At 44.1% G+C, this 20172-nt stretch overlaps 1 protein-coding gene across 1 annotated transcript in view; it reads right to left on the bottom strand.

Annotated features, from left to right (window-relative positions):
* Positions 1-20172, bottom strand: part of HTT (huntingtin) — a 241769-nt gene that overhangs the window by 74431 nt on the left and 147166 nt on the right. The window contains exons 39-42 of the mRNA XM_040419177.1: positions 14079-14221; positions 13076-13283; positions 2543-2687; positions 957-1136 (exon numbers count right to left, since the gene is read on the bottom strand). Of these exons, the coding sequence (XP_040275111.1) occupies positions 957-1136; positions 2543-2687; positions 13076-13283; positions 14079-14221 (676 nt within the window). The remainder of the gene's footprint in view (positions 1-956; positions 1137-2542; positions 2688-13075; positions 13284-14078; positions 14222-20172) is intronic.

A 20172-nucleotide genomic window follows, 5' to 3' on the forward strand; every position in this document is an offset into this window, starting at 1 on the left:
TACTGTCTGGCCATTGTAGAACCTCAGGAAACATGACAGGTGCTCAGAAAGTCAGAGCTGCTTCAAAAAGCGGAAATTCACATTTTTGTACCATAGTTTGTAAACGCTATAACTTTTACCCAAACCATTTTTTTTTTACCCAAACATTTTTTTTTATCAAAGACATGTAGAACTATAAATTTAGAGCAAAATTTCTATATGGATCTCGTTTTTTTTGCAAAATTTTACAACTGAAAGTGAAAAATGTCATTTTTTTGCAAAAAAAATCTTTAAATTTCGATTAATAACAAAAAAAGTAAAAATGTCAGCAGCAATGAAATACCACCAAATGAAAGCTCTATTAGTGAGAAGAAAAGGAGGTAAAATTCATTTGGGTGGTAAGTTGCATGACCGAGCAATAAACGGTGAAAGTAGTGTAGGTCAGAAGTGTAAAAAGTGGCCTGGTCTTTCAGGGTGTTTAAGCACTGGGGGCTGAAGTGGTTAAAAAGGATAGGTGGGGTTGGGAGTGGGGGATATGGGGTATACAGGGAGGCCTCTCAGTCTGTAAACCACTTAGATGCTCCAGTCAGTATTGGCCATGGAATGTAAGGGATGAATGACCAGGGTTGAACCTATCTGCCATTCCAGCCAGTTACAGCAGGCGCCTAGCTGCCAGTCACAGCTGATCCCGTAGTGATTCCACAGATCCTGATTAATATCAAGTGTCAGGAAGGGGTTAAACCAGCCAAAGAGACACAAAATAATTACCGGTCAAAAAATACTAGATGGCGCAGGACGATCCGTTTTCCTCATTAACATGCACATTTGACTTTCCCATCTATTTTGTCCCCTGCCATGAGGGGTGAGTCCAGGAGCCCCATTAGGTTTGGGTCATGAGGCAGCAATAATCAATCACAGAATAGAGGCCCCCCCTCTTCCCCCCCAAGCATTTCTGGCGATAGAAATAAGACACTCACGGTGGCCAAGTTCTCACAGCGGGACTGGATGGCTTGGATGAAGAGGCCGCTGGCAGCGGAGTTCCTGTGTATCGCACTAATGAAGTCCTGCACCGGGGGCTCATGGGATAAGTAGATCAGATCCTGCACATGGTTCACGATCAGCCAGGTCAGATGCTCCGAATCGTGCAAGTTCTGACACTATAAACACAAGGAAAGCAAGAAGGGGTTGTCCAGGTTTAGAAAAAGATGGCCGTCTTCATCCAAAAACAGCACCACCACAGTCCACAGGCAGTGTGTGGTACTGCAGCTCTGCTCTATTAAAAGTGAATGGACCTCAGCTGTGATACCAGATCCAACCTGGGACTGGGGTGGCATTGCTTTTGAAGGAAAGCAGACATGTTTTTCTAATTCTGGACATCCCCATTAAATGTGTTAAATTTATGTCCTCTGAAACAAAAAAGGTATCGCCCCTCCTGTTTTCAGGTTGTAGGTCATATTGCAGCTTAGCTATATTAAAATGAATCTGTCTGATCTGCAATACCACATCCAACCTGGGATAGAGGTGGCACTGTTTTTGAAGGAAAGCAGCCATGTTTTTCTAAGACTACTTTCACACTTGAGTTGTTAATTTTGTTTTTTTACCAGTTTTTATGACCGGACACAAAGCCGCAGCTTGCAGCGGTTTGGTGTCCGGTCACAAAACGGAATGCTGATGGAACGGAAGGCATCCCGAACGGATCTCTTTCCATTCAGAATGCATGAGCACTAAACGGAAACATTTTTCCGTATTGAGATCCTCTGCCGAATCTCAATACTGTAAAACAACAAGGCAAGTGTGAAAGTACATTAATTCCGGACAATCCCTTTAATTATGATGATCAATGACGGATCTTATGTCACTGTAGCGGTCACGGTGATCACAAAACTGCATGAGATACAGCAAAGCTAAAAGGACCTTCAATGCAGCCGATGAGTCACTGCCATCAAATCTCGACAGGGGGAATACAATGGGATGAAAGCCTGTGATGACGGCTATTCAGTCTCATCATTAAAGCATAAAAGAAATGAAAAGTGACAGCCTCATCTTATAAAAGAGCAGATTACTTTCATCTAGGACTTGTGATTGGCAGGCATGACAGGCGAGAGGGGCTGTCAAATTACGTGTGTGCCCCTATGGCTCATAGCATTTACTTCCTAAACTGAGCTAGGTTAATGAAATCTGCACTCATCGGATGCACTGAGCAATAAAGGATATTCACGTATACCGACTGCCCTTCCAATAAGGCTACTTGCTGGATCCGGCAGGGTTCAGCAAAAACGCTTCCGTCACTGGTAATACAACCGTCTGCATCCGCTATGAACGGAACCGGTTGTATTATCTTTAACATAGCCAAGACGGATCCGTCATGAACTCCATTGAAAGTCAATGAGGCACGGATCAGTTTTCTATTGTGTCAGAGAAAACGGATCCGACCCCATTGACTTGCATTGGGGGTCATGGCGGATTAGTCTTGCTCCACATCCCAGGTTATTTATTACACGTGTCTGATCAGCAGAGTAATACAGTAGACCCCTTCTCAGTAAGGGCCCATAGAACTACTCACCACATAGTCACAGAACAGGATGAGGGCCCCCCGGCGGACTATCTCCCGGTTACACATGCCCAGCTTGGACTGGGACTCTGCCTCCTCGCTGTCTGTAGATATCTGAGGGCTCAGCAGCAGTTTGGTACTGGACAGGTTGTTTCTCCTTGATATAAGAATCAGACACTGCGTTAGTCACGGAGAGATTTCTCAGACAGATAGGACATAAATCTGACTATATTTAGTTCTCCTTGATGGGACACGGAAGCGAAATTCTAGGCATGAGAAACACCAGAACTGTAACAAACTCCGATAGAGTAGAAAATGGAAAATGTCAGCGACCAATTGGGAAAACGGATCCATCAAGGTTCGGTTATAAAAGGAAGTCTCGAAGTTAGTCTGAACAGTCTAAATCAGGGATGCCCAACCTGCGGCCCTCCAGCTGTTGCAAAACTACAACTCCCAGCATGCCTGGACAGCCTACAGCAGGGCATGGTGGGAGTTGTAGTTTTACAACAGCTGGAGGGCCGCAGGTTGAGCATCCCTGGTCTAAATCATAGCCTAACACCTCTAGATGACACGGAGTCAATAGGATATGCCATCATTTTTGTGATCAGCGGGTGCCCAGCCAGTCTCCTAATCGGTGGGTGGGCTTCCATGGGGTATAACGTAGAAGCATTTTATCCACAGCCTCCGGCACTCCAGCAGTTCTGAAACTACAACTCCCAGAATCCTCCTTTCACTTCTATAGGAGTTACAAAACAGCTGAGAACGTGTGCATGCTGGGAGTTGTAGTTTCACTGCAGCTGGAGTGCCAAAGGTTGCCGATCCCTGTTCTAGTGATATCACTTTACAAGATGGGCAAACCCTTCCAGCCCCCTCGGGTAGATCTCTAGGAGTATGGCTGCAGGGGAAGAGCAGCTTGGGTAGATCACCTCTTCCATATCTTTCTCCGATCCCACATAACTTACAAAAGGTCTAGCTGCCAAACTTCAATCCCCCATTTGCTTTGTGTAAGGGCATTATGCCCCGAGTATACAGCTGCATTGAGTATTTGGTGGATTCACTGCACCCAAAACGCGTCATGTCCATGGTGGAGCATCGTTACTTATGCTGAATCTCAGGCAACTCATTTTCTGTGTCTTTTTTTTCACTATTCTCAGTGCAGGTCAATAATGGGGTTGTTTCTCATTGTGCATTACATGTCTTCTCCAGCAGAGGGAGCACTTCCAATGCAGATTCTTAAATGCCAGAAAGTGAGAATCCCTCACTGTTACTATAGCGGGGGGAGGGTTAAGACTTCAGGGAATATCGGTTTAAAAGTTAATCAGCAATTTAGAAAACATTAAAAATAATAAACAAAAACAAAAAAAAATGAGAACATGAAGTCTAAGGAATAATTAATAAGGACCCGGTTAATAGAGGCTTACCCCATACTGTACATCCAGGAGTACAAGAAATGCTAAATTCTAATCAAGAGGCGGCTGTCTGGGTAGCTTGCTCCACATCAGGTGAAAGGGGGTAACCATAGCAGCAAAAAACTTAATAACTCGTTAGGCTTCTCAATTAATGATATGGGGCTGGGTAATTACTTATAAATTGGTAGAACAGATTGTACCGTGCGCAATGGCTGTGTGGGAGCAAACACTGTGTTTATGAAGGAGCGTGTCCTATTCGATTGGCGAGCCGCAGCCTTCCTCCTACGCTGACCAGGGGGAAATTCAATGCCAGCGCTCGGTAATTGTGCCGTACGCTCAACTTGTTTATGTGATTAGGGAGAGTAATCATGGAAGTCTGCACAAGGGGGGAGAACACAGCGTGACGTTTAGACTGACAGAAGAGAACTTCAGGAATAGGTAGCAAGCTTTCTCAAGGGTAAGCTAACCTCCATGCTATGCCTGTTGCTACCACTAGGTGGCTGATCTGTATAGAATTGCAATGTTTACTTTACACCATTTCCCCTTAGGCTACTTTCACACTTGCGTTTGGGGTTCCGCTTGTGAGATCCGTTTGAGGGCTCTCACAAGCGGCCCCGAACGGATCCGTTCATCCCCAATGCATTCTGAAAGCATAAGGATCCGTTCAGAATGCATCAGTTTGGCTCCGTTCCGCTCTGGAGGCGGACACCAAAACGCAGCTTGCAGCGTTTGGCTCCGCACGGCCAGGCGGACACCAAAACGGATCCGTCCAGACTTACAATGCAAGTCAATGGGGACGGATCCGTTTGACGTTGACACAATATGGTGCAATTGCAAACGGATCCGTCCCCCATTGACTTTCAATGTAAAGTCAGGAGTCCCTATTAATATACCATCGGATCGGAGTTTTCTCCAATCCGATTATATATTTTACCTTGAAGCGTCCCCATCACCGTGGGAACGCCTCTATGTTAGAATATACCATCGGATTTGAGTTAGATCGTGAAAACTCAGATCCGACAGTATATTCTAACACAGAGGCGTTCCCATAGTGATGGGGACGCTTCAAGTTAGAATATACTAAGAACTGTGTACATAACTGCCCCCTGCTGCCTGGCAGCACCCGATCTCTTACAGGGGGCTGTGATCCGCACAATTAACCCCTCAGGTGCCGCTGGGGCGCCGATCGGTTACCATGGCAGCCAGGACGCTACTGCAAAGTGAAGGAATTCGTGGCACACCAGAGTAAGTTTGATGCAATTTAATTAATTCATTGATGTTTTACATAATTTTATAATTTCATGTATATACACGTATTGATACATCCGGATAGCAAATTAGGCTTGTATAACGTGTCCCAACGTTTCGGCCATATATCTGGCCTTTGTCAAGGTTGGTTATGGTTGTGGAGACCTCGACCGGATGGCACCCATTACCAAAACAGGGTGTGCGGATCTCATTATCCCCTATAAGGACGCTACTGCAGTCCTGGCTGCCATGGTTACTTAGCTTATACTTACCTGCGCTGTCTGTGGCCGCCCAGCGCTCCTCCTACTGGTAAGTGACAGGTCTGTGCGGCGCATCGCACAGACCTGTCACTTACCAGTAGGAGGAGCGCCCGGCCGGCCACAGACAGCGCAGGTAAGTATAAGCTAAGTAACCATGGCAGCCAGGACTGCAGTAGCGTCCTGGCTGCCATGGTAACCGATCGGAGCCCCAGCGATTAAACTGGGACTCCGATCGGAAATGCCGCTCCGCTGCCACCAATGATGGGAAGGGGGGGGAGGGGGGTTGTTAGCCTGTGGCCACTGCCACCAACGCTTTTAATACTGGGGAGGGAGGGAGGGAGGGGGGGCCGCACTGGCCACCAATGCTTTTAATACTGGGGAGTCTGGCCGATCAGGGAGCTGAGATCCGCACAATTAACTCCTCAGGTGAGGCACCTGAGGGGTTAATTGTGCGGATCACAGCCCCCTGTAAGAGATCGGGTGCTGCCAGGCATCAGGGGGCAGTTATGTACACAGTTCTTAGTATATTCTAACTTGAAGCGTCCCCATCACCATGGGAACGCCTCTGTGTTAGAATATACTGTCGGATCTGAGTTTTCACAATGTGAAACCTCAGATCTGAAAAAGCTGTTATGCAGACGGATCCGTTCTGAACTATATAGTAGCTATAATGTCTCAAGATTTTTTTTTTCAATAAATAGAAAGAATATAACTTTGATATTGATTGTAATAATTGTAGTAGCTATAATGTGACTATTGTGATATTACATGGTTTATCATATATGTTTATGTTTTAAGAAACTAAAGTCAAGTATAATCCTGTAGTCTGAATATATCCATTGAGTAAAAAGAATTAGGTGGGATACTGATATATCTTGTTAAGTGTGAAAGAATCATGGTTGGGGCGAATTACCTCAGGTCTAAAGAATGTGGAGAAGGAAGATTAAGGGCTTTCTTAATTGGTCTCAAAGTCGTATGTCTATAAGATGACTATATGTCTGAAGGTTAGTATCCATTAATGTCCTGTTTCCCCATATTTAGAGCTTTGTCCCAAGCTTAGGTCAGAGGTCATCATTCTACCAGATCTTTCGAAAATATGAGAATTAAAATGTTATTACACAAACTTTTATATAGAACTCTAGTGTCCCCTTGTGGTGGTGGTGAGTAAGAGATAAGTGGCAAATTGATGCAACATGATCTCATTAGTCACATGGAAGAACAGACCAAGCCCACCTTACAATATAGCAGGAGACAGCAAGGGGGATGAAGGCAGGGATCCACAACAAGACGACAGAGACACACAAGAGGAGGAGAGATCAGAGGAAAAATAGGACCTGATCTTACGTCATTTCTGAACCTGGATGGTGATTTCTTCCAGACAGATTAATCCTGAATCTCTAGTATAGTATACATTTCTGTCAGGATATTATGTAACTAATTATCTATCTATAATTTTTTATATATATATATATATATATATATATATATATATATATATATATATATATATATATATATATATATATATATATATATACACACCATATTGTTCTTTGTAGGATCTAGATTGATTTGAGATAATTGTAACTGCAGTATCAATTGTGCCTTTTCAATCTAGGGAGATAAATCTATACAGTTGACATATACAATTGTATAATCTCCAGAGAACTGATTTTAGTTCTAGTCAATGGTCTGGTTTAATATATATATGAAATGAAAATGGTGAAAGCCTAACTTTACTATGAATTATTAATATCTGTTGGCTGGGAGAAATCAGGTGTCAATTTAGAGTTTTCTTTGTTTCTGGTTATTACCAAGATACCCGATTCAGTGTCTATTATATCTATATTATATTGTTTAACCAATTGATTGTATATTGTTTTTCCAATTGATTATTATTCTTGAATTGTCACCAGTTTTACACTGCATTATATTTTATTCTTTTTGCACTAAATGGTTATAAATATACATATTTTGTATACAATTGTTTCCCTTTTTTCTTCAACTCAGCACATATAATGAGCTCTTAGTTTTTGATTTGTGAAAATAAGTTGGAATCTTTATTACAGATTATAGCTTTGTTTTCATAAATAAATTAAACTATTTTTCAGAGAAGTATAAACATTCTGACAACACATAGCTGTGGTTCACCTGATTAAAACGCTGTTTTTGTTTTGATGATCCAAGGTTCCGTTCCCGAGTTATGATACTTTTTCTTAACATGCAAATTAAGTCCTTGGTGCAATGAGGGTGTCACCATTGCTCTTGTTGCACCCAAGCCAGGCTCCTTTCTGTGTCCAGCCTCTCCATGGCCGCTTTGACACTGCCTGGCCAAAGCAGAGAGGAAAGGGCTAGCCACTGAAATGAGTGGAAAGAGCGATGGTGATGCCCTCATTGCACCAAAGGCCTACTTTGCATACTAAGAAATAGTATCCTAACTCGGGAACGGAGTCTCGGATCAACAAAAGCGTGTCCTATTCGATTGGCGAGCCGCAGCCTTCCTCCTACGCTGACCAGGGGGAAATTCAATGCCAGCGCTCGGTAATTGTGCCGTACGCTCAACTTGTTTATGTGATTAGGGAGAGTAATCATGGAAGTCTGCACAAGGGGGGAGAACACAGCGTGACGTTTAGACTGACAGAAGAGAACTTCAGGAATAGGTAGCAAGCTTTCTCAAGGGTAAGCTAACCTCCATGCTATGCCTGTTGCTACCACTAGGTGGCTGATCTGTATAGAATTGCAATGTTTACTTTACACCATTTCCCCTTAGGCTACTTTCACACTTGCGTTTGGGGTTCCGCTTGTGAGATCCGTTTGAGGGCTCTCACAAGCGGCCCCGAACGGATCCGTTCATCCCCAATGCATTCTGAAAGCATAAGGATCCGTTCAGAATGCATCAGTTTGGCTCCGTTCCGCTCTGGAGGCGGACACCAAAACGCAGCTTGCAGCGTTTGGCTCCGCACGGCCAGGCGGACACCAAAACGGATCCGTCCTGAATTACAATGCAAGTCAATGGGGACGGATCCGTTTGACGTTGACACAATATGGTGCAATTGCAAACGGATCCGTCCCCCATTGACTTTCAATGTAAAGTCAGAAGTCCCTATTAATATACCATCGGATCGGAGTTTTCTCCAATCCGATTATATATTTTACCTTGAAGCGTCCCCATCACCGTGGGAACGCCTCTATGTTAGAATATACCATCGGATTTGAGTTAGATCGTGAAAACTCAGATCCGACAGTATATTCTAACACAGAGGCGTTCCCATAGTGATGGGGACGCTTCAAGTTAGAATATACTAAGAACTGTGTACATAACTGCCCCCTGCTGCCTGGCAGCACCCGATCTCTTACAGGGGGCTGTGATCCGCACAATTAACCCCTCAGGTGCCGCTGGGGCGCCGATCGGTTACCATGGCAGCCAGGACGCTACTGCAAAGTGAAGGAATTCGTGGCACACCAGAGTAAGTTTGATGCAATTTAATTAATTCATTGATGTTTTACATAATTTTATAATTTCATGTATATACACGTATTGATACATCCGGATAGCAAATTAGGCTTGTATAACGTGTCCCAACGTTTCGGCCATATATCTGGCCTTTGTCAAGGTTGGTTATGGTTGTGGAGACCTCGACCGGATGGCACCCATTACCAAAACAGGGTGTGCGGATCTCATTATCCCCTATAAGGACGCTACTGCAGTCCTGGCTGCCATGGTTACTTAGCTTATACTTACCTGCGCTGTCTGTGGCCGGCCGGGCGCTCCTCCTACTGGTAAGTGACAGGTCTGTGCGGCGCATCGCACATGCCTGTCAATTACCAGTAGGAGGAGCGCCCGGCCGGCCACAGACAGCGCAGGTAAGTATAAGCTAAGTAACCATGGCAGCCAGGACTGCAGTAGCGTCCTGGCCGCCATGGTAACCGATCGGAGCCCCAGCGATTAAACTGGGACTCCGATCGGAAATGCCGCTCCGCTGCCACCAATGATGGGAAGGGGGGGGAGGGGGGTTGTTAGCCTGTGGCCACTGCCACCAACGCTTTTAATACTGGGGAGGGAGGGAGGGAGGGGGGGCCGCACTGGCCACCAATGCTTTTAATACTGGGGAGTCTGGCCGATCAGGGAGCTGAGATCCGCACAATTAACTCCTCAGGTGAGGCACCTGAGGGGTTAATTGTGCGGATCACAGCCCCCTGTAAGAGATCGGGTGCTGCCAGGCATCAGGGGGCAGTTATGTACACAGTTCTTAGTATATTCTAACTTGAAGCGTCCCCATCACCATGGGAACGCCTCTGTGTTAGAATATACTGTCGGATCTGAGTTTTCACAATGTGAAACCTCAGATCTGAAAAAGCTGTTATGCAGACGGATCCGTTCTGAACGGATACCATCGTTTGCATTTATAGGTACGGATCCGTCTGTGCAGATACCAGATGGATCCGCACCTAACGCAAGTGTGAAAGTAGCCTTAACTGCCTCAGCTACATAAAAGCCGCGGAACAGTGGCAGTAGGTTTCAATCTTAGGGTATGTTCACATAGTGGCAAAATCTAACACTGTTTTTCACTCTAACGGCTGACCCCTGGAGGTTAAAAGGAATTTGTCCCCAGCGACCTCCCTATCCACCTGTTTGCACTGACACTGTCAGAAATATGGAGCAGGAAGGAATCCATATGGTAAAGGCCTATACAAATCACAGATTCCTATATGAACATTATGGTAGCCATGTTGTTTGATTGCTCTAAGGTCAAAGTGAGTTGAATTTCCCAGACAGATAATTGCATAGAAAGTCATGAATCTTTATATAAACAAACATTCTCAGGTCGTATATTGTGGGAAGTCAGACAGATGCCATTAAGATGTTTCTTGCCTTTAGAGAGATAAGAAATAAAACGTCTCAAGATTTTTTTTTTCAATAAATAGAAAGAATATAACTTTGATATTGATTGTAATAATTGTAGTAGCTATAATGTGACTATTGTGATATTACATGGTTTATCATATATGTTTATGTTTTAAGAAACTAAAGTCAAGTATAATCCTGTAGTCTGAATATATCCATTGAGTAAAAAGAATTAGGTGGGATACTGATATATCTTGTTAAGTGTGAAAGAATCATGGTTGGGGCGAATTACCTCAGGTCTAAAGAATGTGGAGAAGGAAGATTAAGGGCTTTCTTAATTGGTCTCAAAGTCGTATGTCTATAAGATGACTATATGTCTGAAGGTTAGTATCCATTAATGTCCTGTTTCCCCATATTTAGAGCTTTGTCCCAAGCTTAGGTCAGAGGTCATCATTCTACCAGATCTTTCGAAAATATGAGAATTAAAATGTTATTACACAAACTTTTATATAGAACTCTAGTGTCCCCTTGTGGTGGTGGTGAGTAAGAGATAAGTGGCAAATTGATGCAACATGATCTCATTAGTCACATGGAAGAACAGACCAAGCCCACCTTACAATATAGCAGGAGACAGCAAGGGGGATGAAGGCAGGGATCCACAACAAGACGACAGAGACACACAAGAGGAGGAGAGATCAGAGGAAAAATAGGACCTGATCTTACGTCATTTCTGAACCTGGATGGTGATTTCTTCCAGACAGATTAATCCTGAATCTCTAGTATAGTATACATTTCTGTCAGGATATTATGTAACTAATTATCTATCTATAATTTTTTATATATATATATATATATATATATATACACACCATATTGTTCTTTGTAGGATCTAGATTGATTTGAGATAATTGTAACTGCAGTATCAATTGTGCCTTTTCAATCTAGGGAGATAAATCTATACAGTTGACATATACAATTGTATAATCTCCAGAGAACTGATTTTAGTTCTAGTCAATGGTCTGGTTTAATATATATATGAAATGAAAATGGTGAAAGCCTAACTTTACTATGAATTATTAATATCTGTTGGCTGGGAGAAATCAGGTGTCAATTTAGAGTTTTCTTTGTTTCTGGTTATTACCAAGATACCCGATTCAGTGTCTATTATATCTATATTATATTGTTTAACCAATTGATTGTATATTGTTTTTCCAATTGATTATTATTCTTGAATTGTCACCAGTTTTACACTGCATTATATTTTATTCTTTTTGCACTAAATGGTTATAAATATACATATTTTGTATACAATTGTTTCCCTTTTTTCTTCAACTCAGCACATATAATGAGCTCTTAGTTTTTGATTTGTGAAAATAAGTTGGAATCTTTATTACAGATTATAGCTTTGTTTTCATAAATAAATTAAACTATTTTTCAGAGAAGTATAAACATTCTGACAACACATAGCTGTGGTTCACCTGATTAAAACGCTGTTTTTGTTTTGATGATCCAAGGTTCCGTTCCCGAGTTATGATACTTTTTCTTAACATGCAAATTAAGTCCTTGGTGCAATGAGGGTGTCACCATTGCTCTTGTTGCACCCAAGCCAGGCTCCTTTCTGTGTCCAGCCTCTCCATGGCCGCTTTGACACTGCCTGGCCAAAGCAGAGAGGAAAGGGCTAGCCACTGAAATGAGTGGAAAGAGCGATGGTGATGCCCTCATTGCACCAAAGGCCTACTTTGCATACTAAGAAATAGTATCCTAACTCGGGAACGGAGTCTCGGATCAACAAAAGAAAATCATCCCTTTAATTAGGTGAAACACAGCTATGTTTATATGGAAAAAGCTGGATAGCGAGGTCGCTGGTGACAGATTCTCTTTAAGCCCCATTAAATGGAGCTAAAAGGAGGACACCTGCCGCAGTTTCTAGCAGCGTCCTTCGTACACCGTGCCATGAAAGGACATGTTCTTTCTTGTTGAGGTTGTGGCTTTGAAAATGCAGCCGCAAATAATCTGCGCCAAAACTTCGGTAGCAAATTCCGCCCTGTGAACATAAGGGGGCTGGGGAGAATTAGAAAAACTGGTCTACTGAGTACTGAGGATCAGGCTTATGTGTATGGGCACCTTCAGGCTGGTATAGTATGCCAGGCAACAAATGGGAATAAGCTGTAATTCTAACACAGCCGACAGACAAGTGTGGAGCGGTTTCTGGGAGGGAAAAACAAATGCAGACTCAGACAGTCCCTTTAAAACACTCTCCTGGGCATTAGACGTACACAGTGGCCATTAGTGATGAGCGAATTGACTTCGGATGCTTCATCTGAAGTCAATTTGCATAAAACTTTGTTTTAATACTGTACGGAGCGAGAGCTACGTACAGTATTAGAATGTATTGGCTCCGATGAGTCAAAGCGATTACTTCGCGAAGTCTCGCGAGACTGTGTAATAACTTCGGGAATTTATTTCTACTGTAAAAAACCTTTTTACCGAACTCTGGTTCGGCTCCAAGGTACCACTTGGGGAAAAAAAAAAAGTTCTAGGTTTTTTACACTAGAAATAAATTTCTGAAGTTATTACACAAAGTCTCGCGAGACTTTGTGAAGTAATTGCTTTGGCTCATCGGAGCCAATACATTCTAATACTGTATGTAGCTTCCGCTCCGTACAGTATTAAAGTTTTTTGCGAATCGACTTCGGATGAAGCATCCAAAGTCAAATTTGCTCATCCCTAGTGGCCATCTACTGACAGGCATTCCTGCAGAGGATATAAAGCTAGGTCTTACTTAAGGGTCTGGTGGACTTCTGACCACCAGCTGTAGTTCGTGTAGTCAATCAGCAGCAGAAACTGACACCAGAGAAGAACTAGAGAAGGATGGGTGGGAAACATTGACTCCACCAGGTCACTCAGGCTCTCCAGCGTGTAGAAGGTGCCATTGTCGCCACTGCCCTTGAACAGTCTCGTGGCTGCACTCGTGATTCTTCGGAAAGTTCCTAAAAATGATAACATACAATAGGTAACATACCTTGGACACGTGTGGGAAATACACTGCTTAAAAGGGTTTGTCAAGATTTTCTTTTTTTTTTTTTTTTTACTGATGACCTATCCTCTGGGTAGATTATCAGTATCTGATCACTGGAGGTCTGACACCCAGGACTAGGCTTGAGCGAATCTGGTTTGGATTGCTATATCCGAACCCAATACTGTAAAATGTATGGCCTCCGCGGAGGTCTTTCCAAGTTTCAGCAAATATTGCAAGACTTACTTCGTCTCGCCTGTATTCGCATAAATTACTGTAGCAAAATACTAAGCCGAACTCGGCTTTGTGCCTCATTAACAAAGCAGAGTTCAGCCTCATATTTTGATACAGTAATTTATGAGATTAAACAAAGTGACACGTGATAGAAGCGAGACGACGCAAGTCTCGCGATATTTGCTGAAACTTCAGAAAGCCCTACGTGGAGGCCATACATCTTACAGTAGGAGGCGCACATATTCCTAAGGTAGTTTTTAAAAGAATCGGGTTGGGATACAGTAGTGCGAAAGAGAAAGTCCTCCAGATAAGCGAGTAAAAAGTGATAATTTCATTGATATATTAATAGGGAAAAATAAATAAACCGTTCGAGAAGAGACAGAAATCCTTGTATGGCGCTCTATCCCCATCTAGTGGTGGAAAGAAAGCTGCAACTTACCAGATCAAATGGAACAGTTCCCAACGAACAATACAGAGCGCTAACATACTCGTAGCACTACATTACACCAGGTTCACTGTGGGCAGATTTATTTACCAGATTTGAAGATGTGGACCAGGCACATGAGGAGGGTTCCCAGCTGCTGGCAGTAAAACGTATGCTGCTGTTCACTGATGTCCACCTTCAGCTCCTTGTGCACTATATCCTCCAGGAGTATTCCCACCAGCTGTAACAGGAAACTTTACCGAGACAAAAACAATACCAATGACTGCTACAACCTCTTACAAACCCAGCGTCACAATCATTTTTATAGCAACAGTCATGGCGGCCTGTTAATAACCATTTTCAAGTGATATGCACTGTTTCTAGCATAAAAATACCATTGTCATCTTTTTTTTTTGCTGCCAATCTGTGCTGCTGGTGGTGGGCTTTGGACAGAATTGATCTCCTTCCCCCTCTGGCAGCTGAGAATAAGAGTCCTTCTTACTTCTCCCTGCAGAAGGAGTCTTTTCAGCAATACTGCCGTGCTCCTGCCAAGGCTCAGCTCCTCAGATTTCTGTTGCCCAGCAGGGAACAGAGGGTCACTAGGCAGAGATCTCGCTGTGAGAAGAGCACTGAGCATGTCTGTACTCCAGCATTTAGCTCTTTAGGTGGACGTGCACATTACTATACACTGTGAACACCAGGTGGAGCCATACTTAAAAGGTATTACTCCTCACTGGATCATGCAAATGGTACAAGTCACTTTATTTTTCGCCCTATAAGATGCACCTAGGTTTTAGTGGAGAAAAATAAGATTTTTTTTTTTTTCATCAGACCCCCAAATGCTCATCAGAAGTCCAAATCAGACCCCTAAAATAAGACCCCCCAATGCTCAGGTCAGATAACAAATCAGACTCCCAGTATCAGACCCCCCCCCCCCCCCATGCTCAGATCAGACCCCCCCTCCCCGTGCTCAGATCAGACCCCCCCCCCCCCCCCATGCTCAAATCTGACCCCCCTCCCCATGCTCAGATCAGATCACAATGCTCAAAGTCGTGTGCATTCCATATTTTATGGAACATCCGGCCCATAATAAACAGTCCTATCCTATTTCTTGGGACGGACGGACGGACGACAAGGTGACTAAAAATGGCGAATTGCACGGTTGTGATTTTTCTTCTGTTACAACGTTCACTGCATAGGAAATATTTTTTAAATATTTTAATAGTTCACACTTTTTTGGGCATGGCGATATGTAAATGTTTATTTTTTTATTGTTTGTAAATCTTATATGTAAAATTGGGAAAGGGAGCGATTTAAACTTTTAGTATTTTGGTGTTTTTTTTTTACTAATAGCCCCCTTAGGGGCTAGAACCCGTGTCCTATTCACCCTAATAGAGATCTATGTGGAGCTGGCCCCACAATTAAATATTATATTCATTGTTTAGATCAGGAGTGGCTAACCTGCGGCTTTTGTGCCGCATGCGGCTCTTTGCCTCTTCAAGTGCAGCTCTAGTGGTGGAGCTGGGAAGCAGCTGCGCATCGTAGCATCAGTTAGAGGACAAGGGCACGCGCCGCTCTCAGCGCGTGCCATGTTCTCTTCACTAGCACAGTGGAGAAGGAGGGAGTCCCTCCCTATCTACTGTGATGCTGCTGCCACGAATGGGGAGATAGCAGGGAGGAGAAGGGGAGGGACTGTGGCCACTGCGCCACCAATGAATGTAATTAACATATTAATTCAAGAATAGAAGGCAGTGGGTACCGGCGGCGGTATTGCGGAACGCACACGGGCCAGTGTCCGTGTTTTGCGGATCAGCAAAACACTGCGGTCTTGTGAATACGCCCTTAGTTGTGCCTGAATGGATTCCAAATGAGCAGGAATACTGCTGGGGGTGTGTGAATAGCTTATAATACACATAACTATAGGTATTGCAATATTAAACCCTGTCCACATCATAATAGATAGAGCCTTCAGTCGAATGTGTATGTCAGTAGTATTTACCTGATGTATACCTCCAATGGAAGTAAATTAAATAAATACAAAAATATATATATATATATATATATATATATATATATATATATATATATATATATACACATATATACACACACACACACAGTACAGACCAAAAGTTTGGACACACCTTCTCATTCAAAGAGTTTTCTTTATTTTCATGACTATGAAGGCATCAAAACTATGAATTAACACATGTGGAATTATATACATAACAAACAAGTGTGAAACAACTGAAAATATGTCATATTCTAGGTTCTTCAAAGTAGCCACCTTTTGCTTTGATTACTGCTTTGCACACTCTTGGCATTCTCTTGATGAGCTTCAAGAGGTAGTCCCCTGAAATGGTCTTCCAACAGTCTTGAAGGAGTTCCCAGAGATGCTTAGCACTTGTTGGCCCTTTTGCCTTCACTCTGCGGTCCAGCTCACCCCAAACCATCTCGATTGTGTTCAGGTCCGGTGACTGTGGAGGCCAGGTCATCTGGCGCAGCACCCCATCACTCTCCTTCATGGTCAAATAGCCCTTACTTTCAAAGTTTTCCCAATTTTTCGGCTGACTGACTGACCTTAATTTCTTAAAGTAATGATGGCCACTCGTTTTTCTTTACTTAGATTTTGTATTATGGCAAGAAAAAAGCAGCTAAGTAAAGAAAAACGAGTGGCCATCATTACTTTAAGAAATGAAGGTCAGTCAGTCAGCCGAAAAATTGGGAAAACTTTGAAAGTAAGGGCTATTTGACCATGAAGGAGAGTGATGGGGTGCTGCGCCAGATGACCTGGCCTCCACAGTCACCGGACCTGAACCCAATCGAGATGGTTTGAGTTGAGCTGGACCGCAGAGTGAAGGCAAAAGGGCCAACAAGTGCTAAGCATCTCTGGGAACTCCTTCAAGACTGTTGGAAGACCATTTCAGGGGACTACCTCTTGAAGCTCATCAAGAGAATGCCAAGAGTGTGCAAAGCAGTAATCAAAGCAAAAGGCGGCTACTTTAAAGAACCTAGAATATGACATATTTTCAGTTGTTTCACACTTGTTTGTTATGTATATAATTCCACATGTGTTAATTCATAGTTTTGATGCCTTCAGTGTGAATCTACAATTTTCATAGTCATGAAAATAAATAAAACTTTTGGTCTGTACTGTATATTGTAAGAAGGTACAAGGAATCATCGTGGATGATAGATACGTGTCAAGTTGAGGTTGCTGGCCTCGGTGGAGTAAGAGCCGGTTTTTATGTGTCAGCAGCAGTTGCTGTTTGACACCTTAATACTTACTATTAGGGATCGACCGATATTGATTTTTTAGGGCCGATACCGATAATTTATACCGATATTCTGTGAAATTTAATTAAAAAATAAAAATAAAAAATCCTACACACATCTGCTGAAAATGAATATTTTTATTGTTAATGTGTACTTTTTTTTTGTAAATCTTTCTTTTTTATTTATACTTAATATTTTGGTGTTTATTTTTTACTAACTTTTAACCCCCTTAGGGACTAGAACCCTTGTCCTATTCACCCTGATAGATCTCCATCAGGGTGAATAGGAGCTCACACTGTCCCTGCTGCTCTGTGCTTTGTGCACACAGCAGCATGGAGCTTACCATGACAGCCAGGGATTCAATAGCGTCCTGGCTGCCATGGTAACTGATCGGAGCCCCAGGCTGCTGGGGCTCCGATCGGAGGAGGAGGGGACCCTGTGGCCACTGCCACCAATGATTAAAACTGGGGGGGCTTGGGTGGGGGGCGCACTGCGCCACCAATGTTTTTAATACGGGGGTGGGGGGCCACACTGCGCCACCAATGAAGATAAATCTCTCATTTATTCATATACAGGAGGCGGGAGCTGGCTGCAGAATCACATAGCCGGCTCCCGACCTCTATGAGCGGTAGCTGAGATCCGCGGCACCTAAGGGGTTAACTACCGCGGATCGCAGCTACCGCTCATAGAGGTCGGGAGCCGGCTATGTGATTCTGCAGCCAGCTCCCGCCTCCTGTTCAATTTGAATGAATGAGTAAGTCAACATCATTGGTGGCGCAGTGGCCACAGCCCCTCCCCTCCTCTTGTCTTCTCTCCTCTCATTGGCAGCAGCAGCATCACAGGGGGAGGGAGACACGGCTTCTTTCTCCCCTGTGCTGCTGAGGGAACACAGAGAGCGCTGAGAGCAGCGCGATCTGTGTTCCCCATACATTATCGGAATATCGGCAAAATAGATGCCGATAACTGTCAAAATCCTGAATATCGGCCGATAATATCGGTAAAACCGATAATCGGTCGATCCATACCTACTATGGCTATATAGCTGATCCGGGACGGAGTAGTCAAAGTACTGGGTGGGTGACTACTCCCCATGTTCCAGGCCGGGTTTTGACAGGCCTAAAAACCAGCCAGCACTGCCAGGTGAGGAGGATTACCTCAGTCTGACAGTGGAGCTCAGGAGGTGTGTGTGCTGGGATCTGAGGCTTGTGCCGTGCTGGAGGGCAGAGACCTGTCTGTAAGGGAAACGGGCCCCCTAAAAGCCTTCTATGGACTGCTGGAGGCAGAACTGCCAACAAGGTTATTTTTGCTATGTGGACTTTCCACTGTGTGTGAACTAACACCAAGACTGCAAAGTGACATTTTGTTTTTGCTTTAGGTGTTAATAAACACAGAAGTTAGATTTAAGAACTAGTAATTTGCCTCTGTACTCCGTCCGCAAACCCCGTCTACCAGAGCGAATCCCCACAATATATATATGAAGAGAGCGAGGAAGAGAGAGAGAGAGCGAGGAAGAGAGAGAGAGAGCGAGGAAGAGAGAGAGAGAGCGAGGAAGAGAGAGAGAGAGCGAGGAAGAGAGAGAGAGAGCGAGGAAGAGAGAGAGAGAGAGCGAGGAAGAGAGAGAGAGAGAGCGAGGAAGAGAGAGAGAGAGAGAGAGCGAGGAAGAGAGAGAGAGAGAGAGAGCGAGGAAGAGAGAGAGAGAGAGAGAGCGAGGAAGAGAGAGAGAGAGAGAGAGCGAGGAAGAGAGAGAGAGAGAGAGAGCGAGGAAGAGAGAGAGAGAGAGAGAGAGAGAGAGAGAGAGAGAGAGAGAGAGAGAGAGAGAGAGAGCGAGGAAGAGAGAGAGAGAGAGAGAGCGAGGAAGAGAGAGAGAGAGAGAGAGCGAGGAAGAGAGAGAGAGAGCGAGGAAGAGAGAGAGAGAGAGAGCGAGGAAGAGAGAGAGAGAGAGAGCGAGGAAGAGAGAGAGAGAGAGAGCGAGGAAGAGAGAGAGAGAGAGAGCGAGGAAGAGAGAGAGAGAGAGAGCGCGGAAGAGAGAGAGAGAGAGAGAGCGAGGAAGAGAGAGAGAGAGAGAGCGCGGAAGAGAGAGAGAGAGAGAGCGAGGAAGAGAGAGAGAGAGAGAGCGAGGAAGAGAGAGAGAGAGAGAGCGAGGAAGAGAGAGAGAGAGAGAGCGAGGAAGAGAGAGAGAGAGAGGAAGAGAGAGAGAGAGCGAGGAAGAGAGAGAGAGAGCGAGGAAGAGAGAGAGAGAGCGAGGAAGAGAGAGAGAGAGAGCGAGGAAGAGAGAGAGAGAGAGCGAGGAAGAGAGAGAGAGAGAGCGAGGAAGAGAGAGAGAGAGCGAGGAAGAGAGGGAGAGAGCGAGGAAGAGAGAGAGGGAGAGAGAGAGAGAGAGAGAGCGAGAGAGCGAGGAAGGAAGAGAGCGAGAGAGAGAGAGCGAGAGAGCGAGGAAGGAAGAGAGCGAGAGAGAGAGAGAGGAAGGAAGAGAGCGAGAGAGAGAGAGAGGAAGGAAGAGAGCGAGAGAGAGAGAGAGGAAGGAAGAGAGAGAGAGAGAGAGAGAGAGAGAGAGAGAGAGAGAGAGAGGAAGGAAGAGAGAGAGAGAGAGGAAGGAAGAGAGAGAGAGAGAGAGAGAGAGAGAGAGAGAGAGAGAGAGAGAGAAAAAAAGATCTATAACTAGATAGATAGCTATACTGTAGGTTTCAATGTGATGTGAACATGGCCTCACTGAAACGCTTTAAAAGCATAGAATCAGTAACTAAGGGTGCATTCAGACTGCATTTTCAGTGTACATTTGGCGTGTACATCAGAAATGTTTGAGGGAGGTGTATTCCGCAAATATATTCCATAGGCGTGTGAAATATGCATGTCTTACTGATCTCTATAGGGCTGGTGTACGTCAGTAAACCTTTTTTGTTGTGTTGCATAGAATAGCAAGGTTATCCTC

Source organism: Bufo bufo, chromosome 2 (genome assembly GCF_905171765.1).
Source record: "Bufo bufo chromosome 2, aBufBuf1.1, whole genome shotgun sequence".
NCBI classification, from domain to species: Eukaryota; Metazoa; Chordata; class Amphibia; order Anura; family Bufonidae; genus Bufo; species Bufo bufo.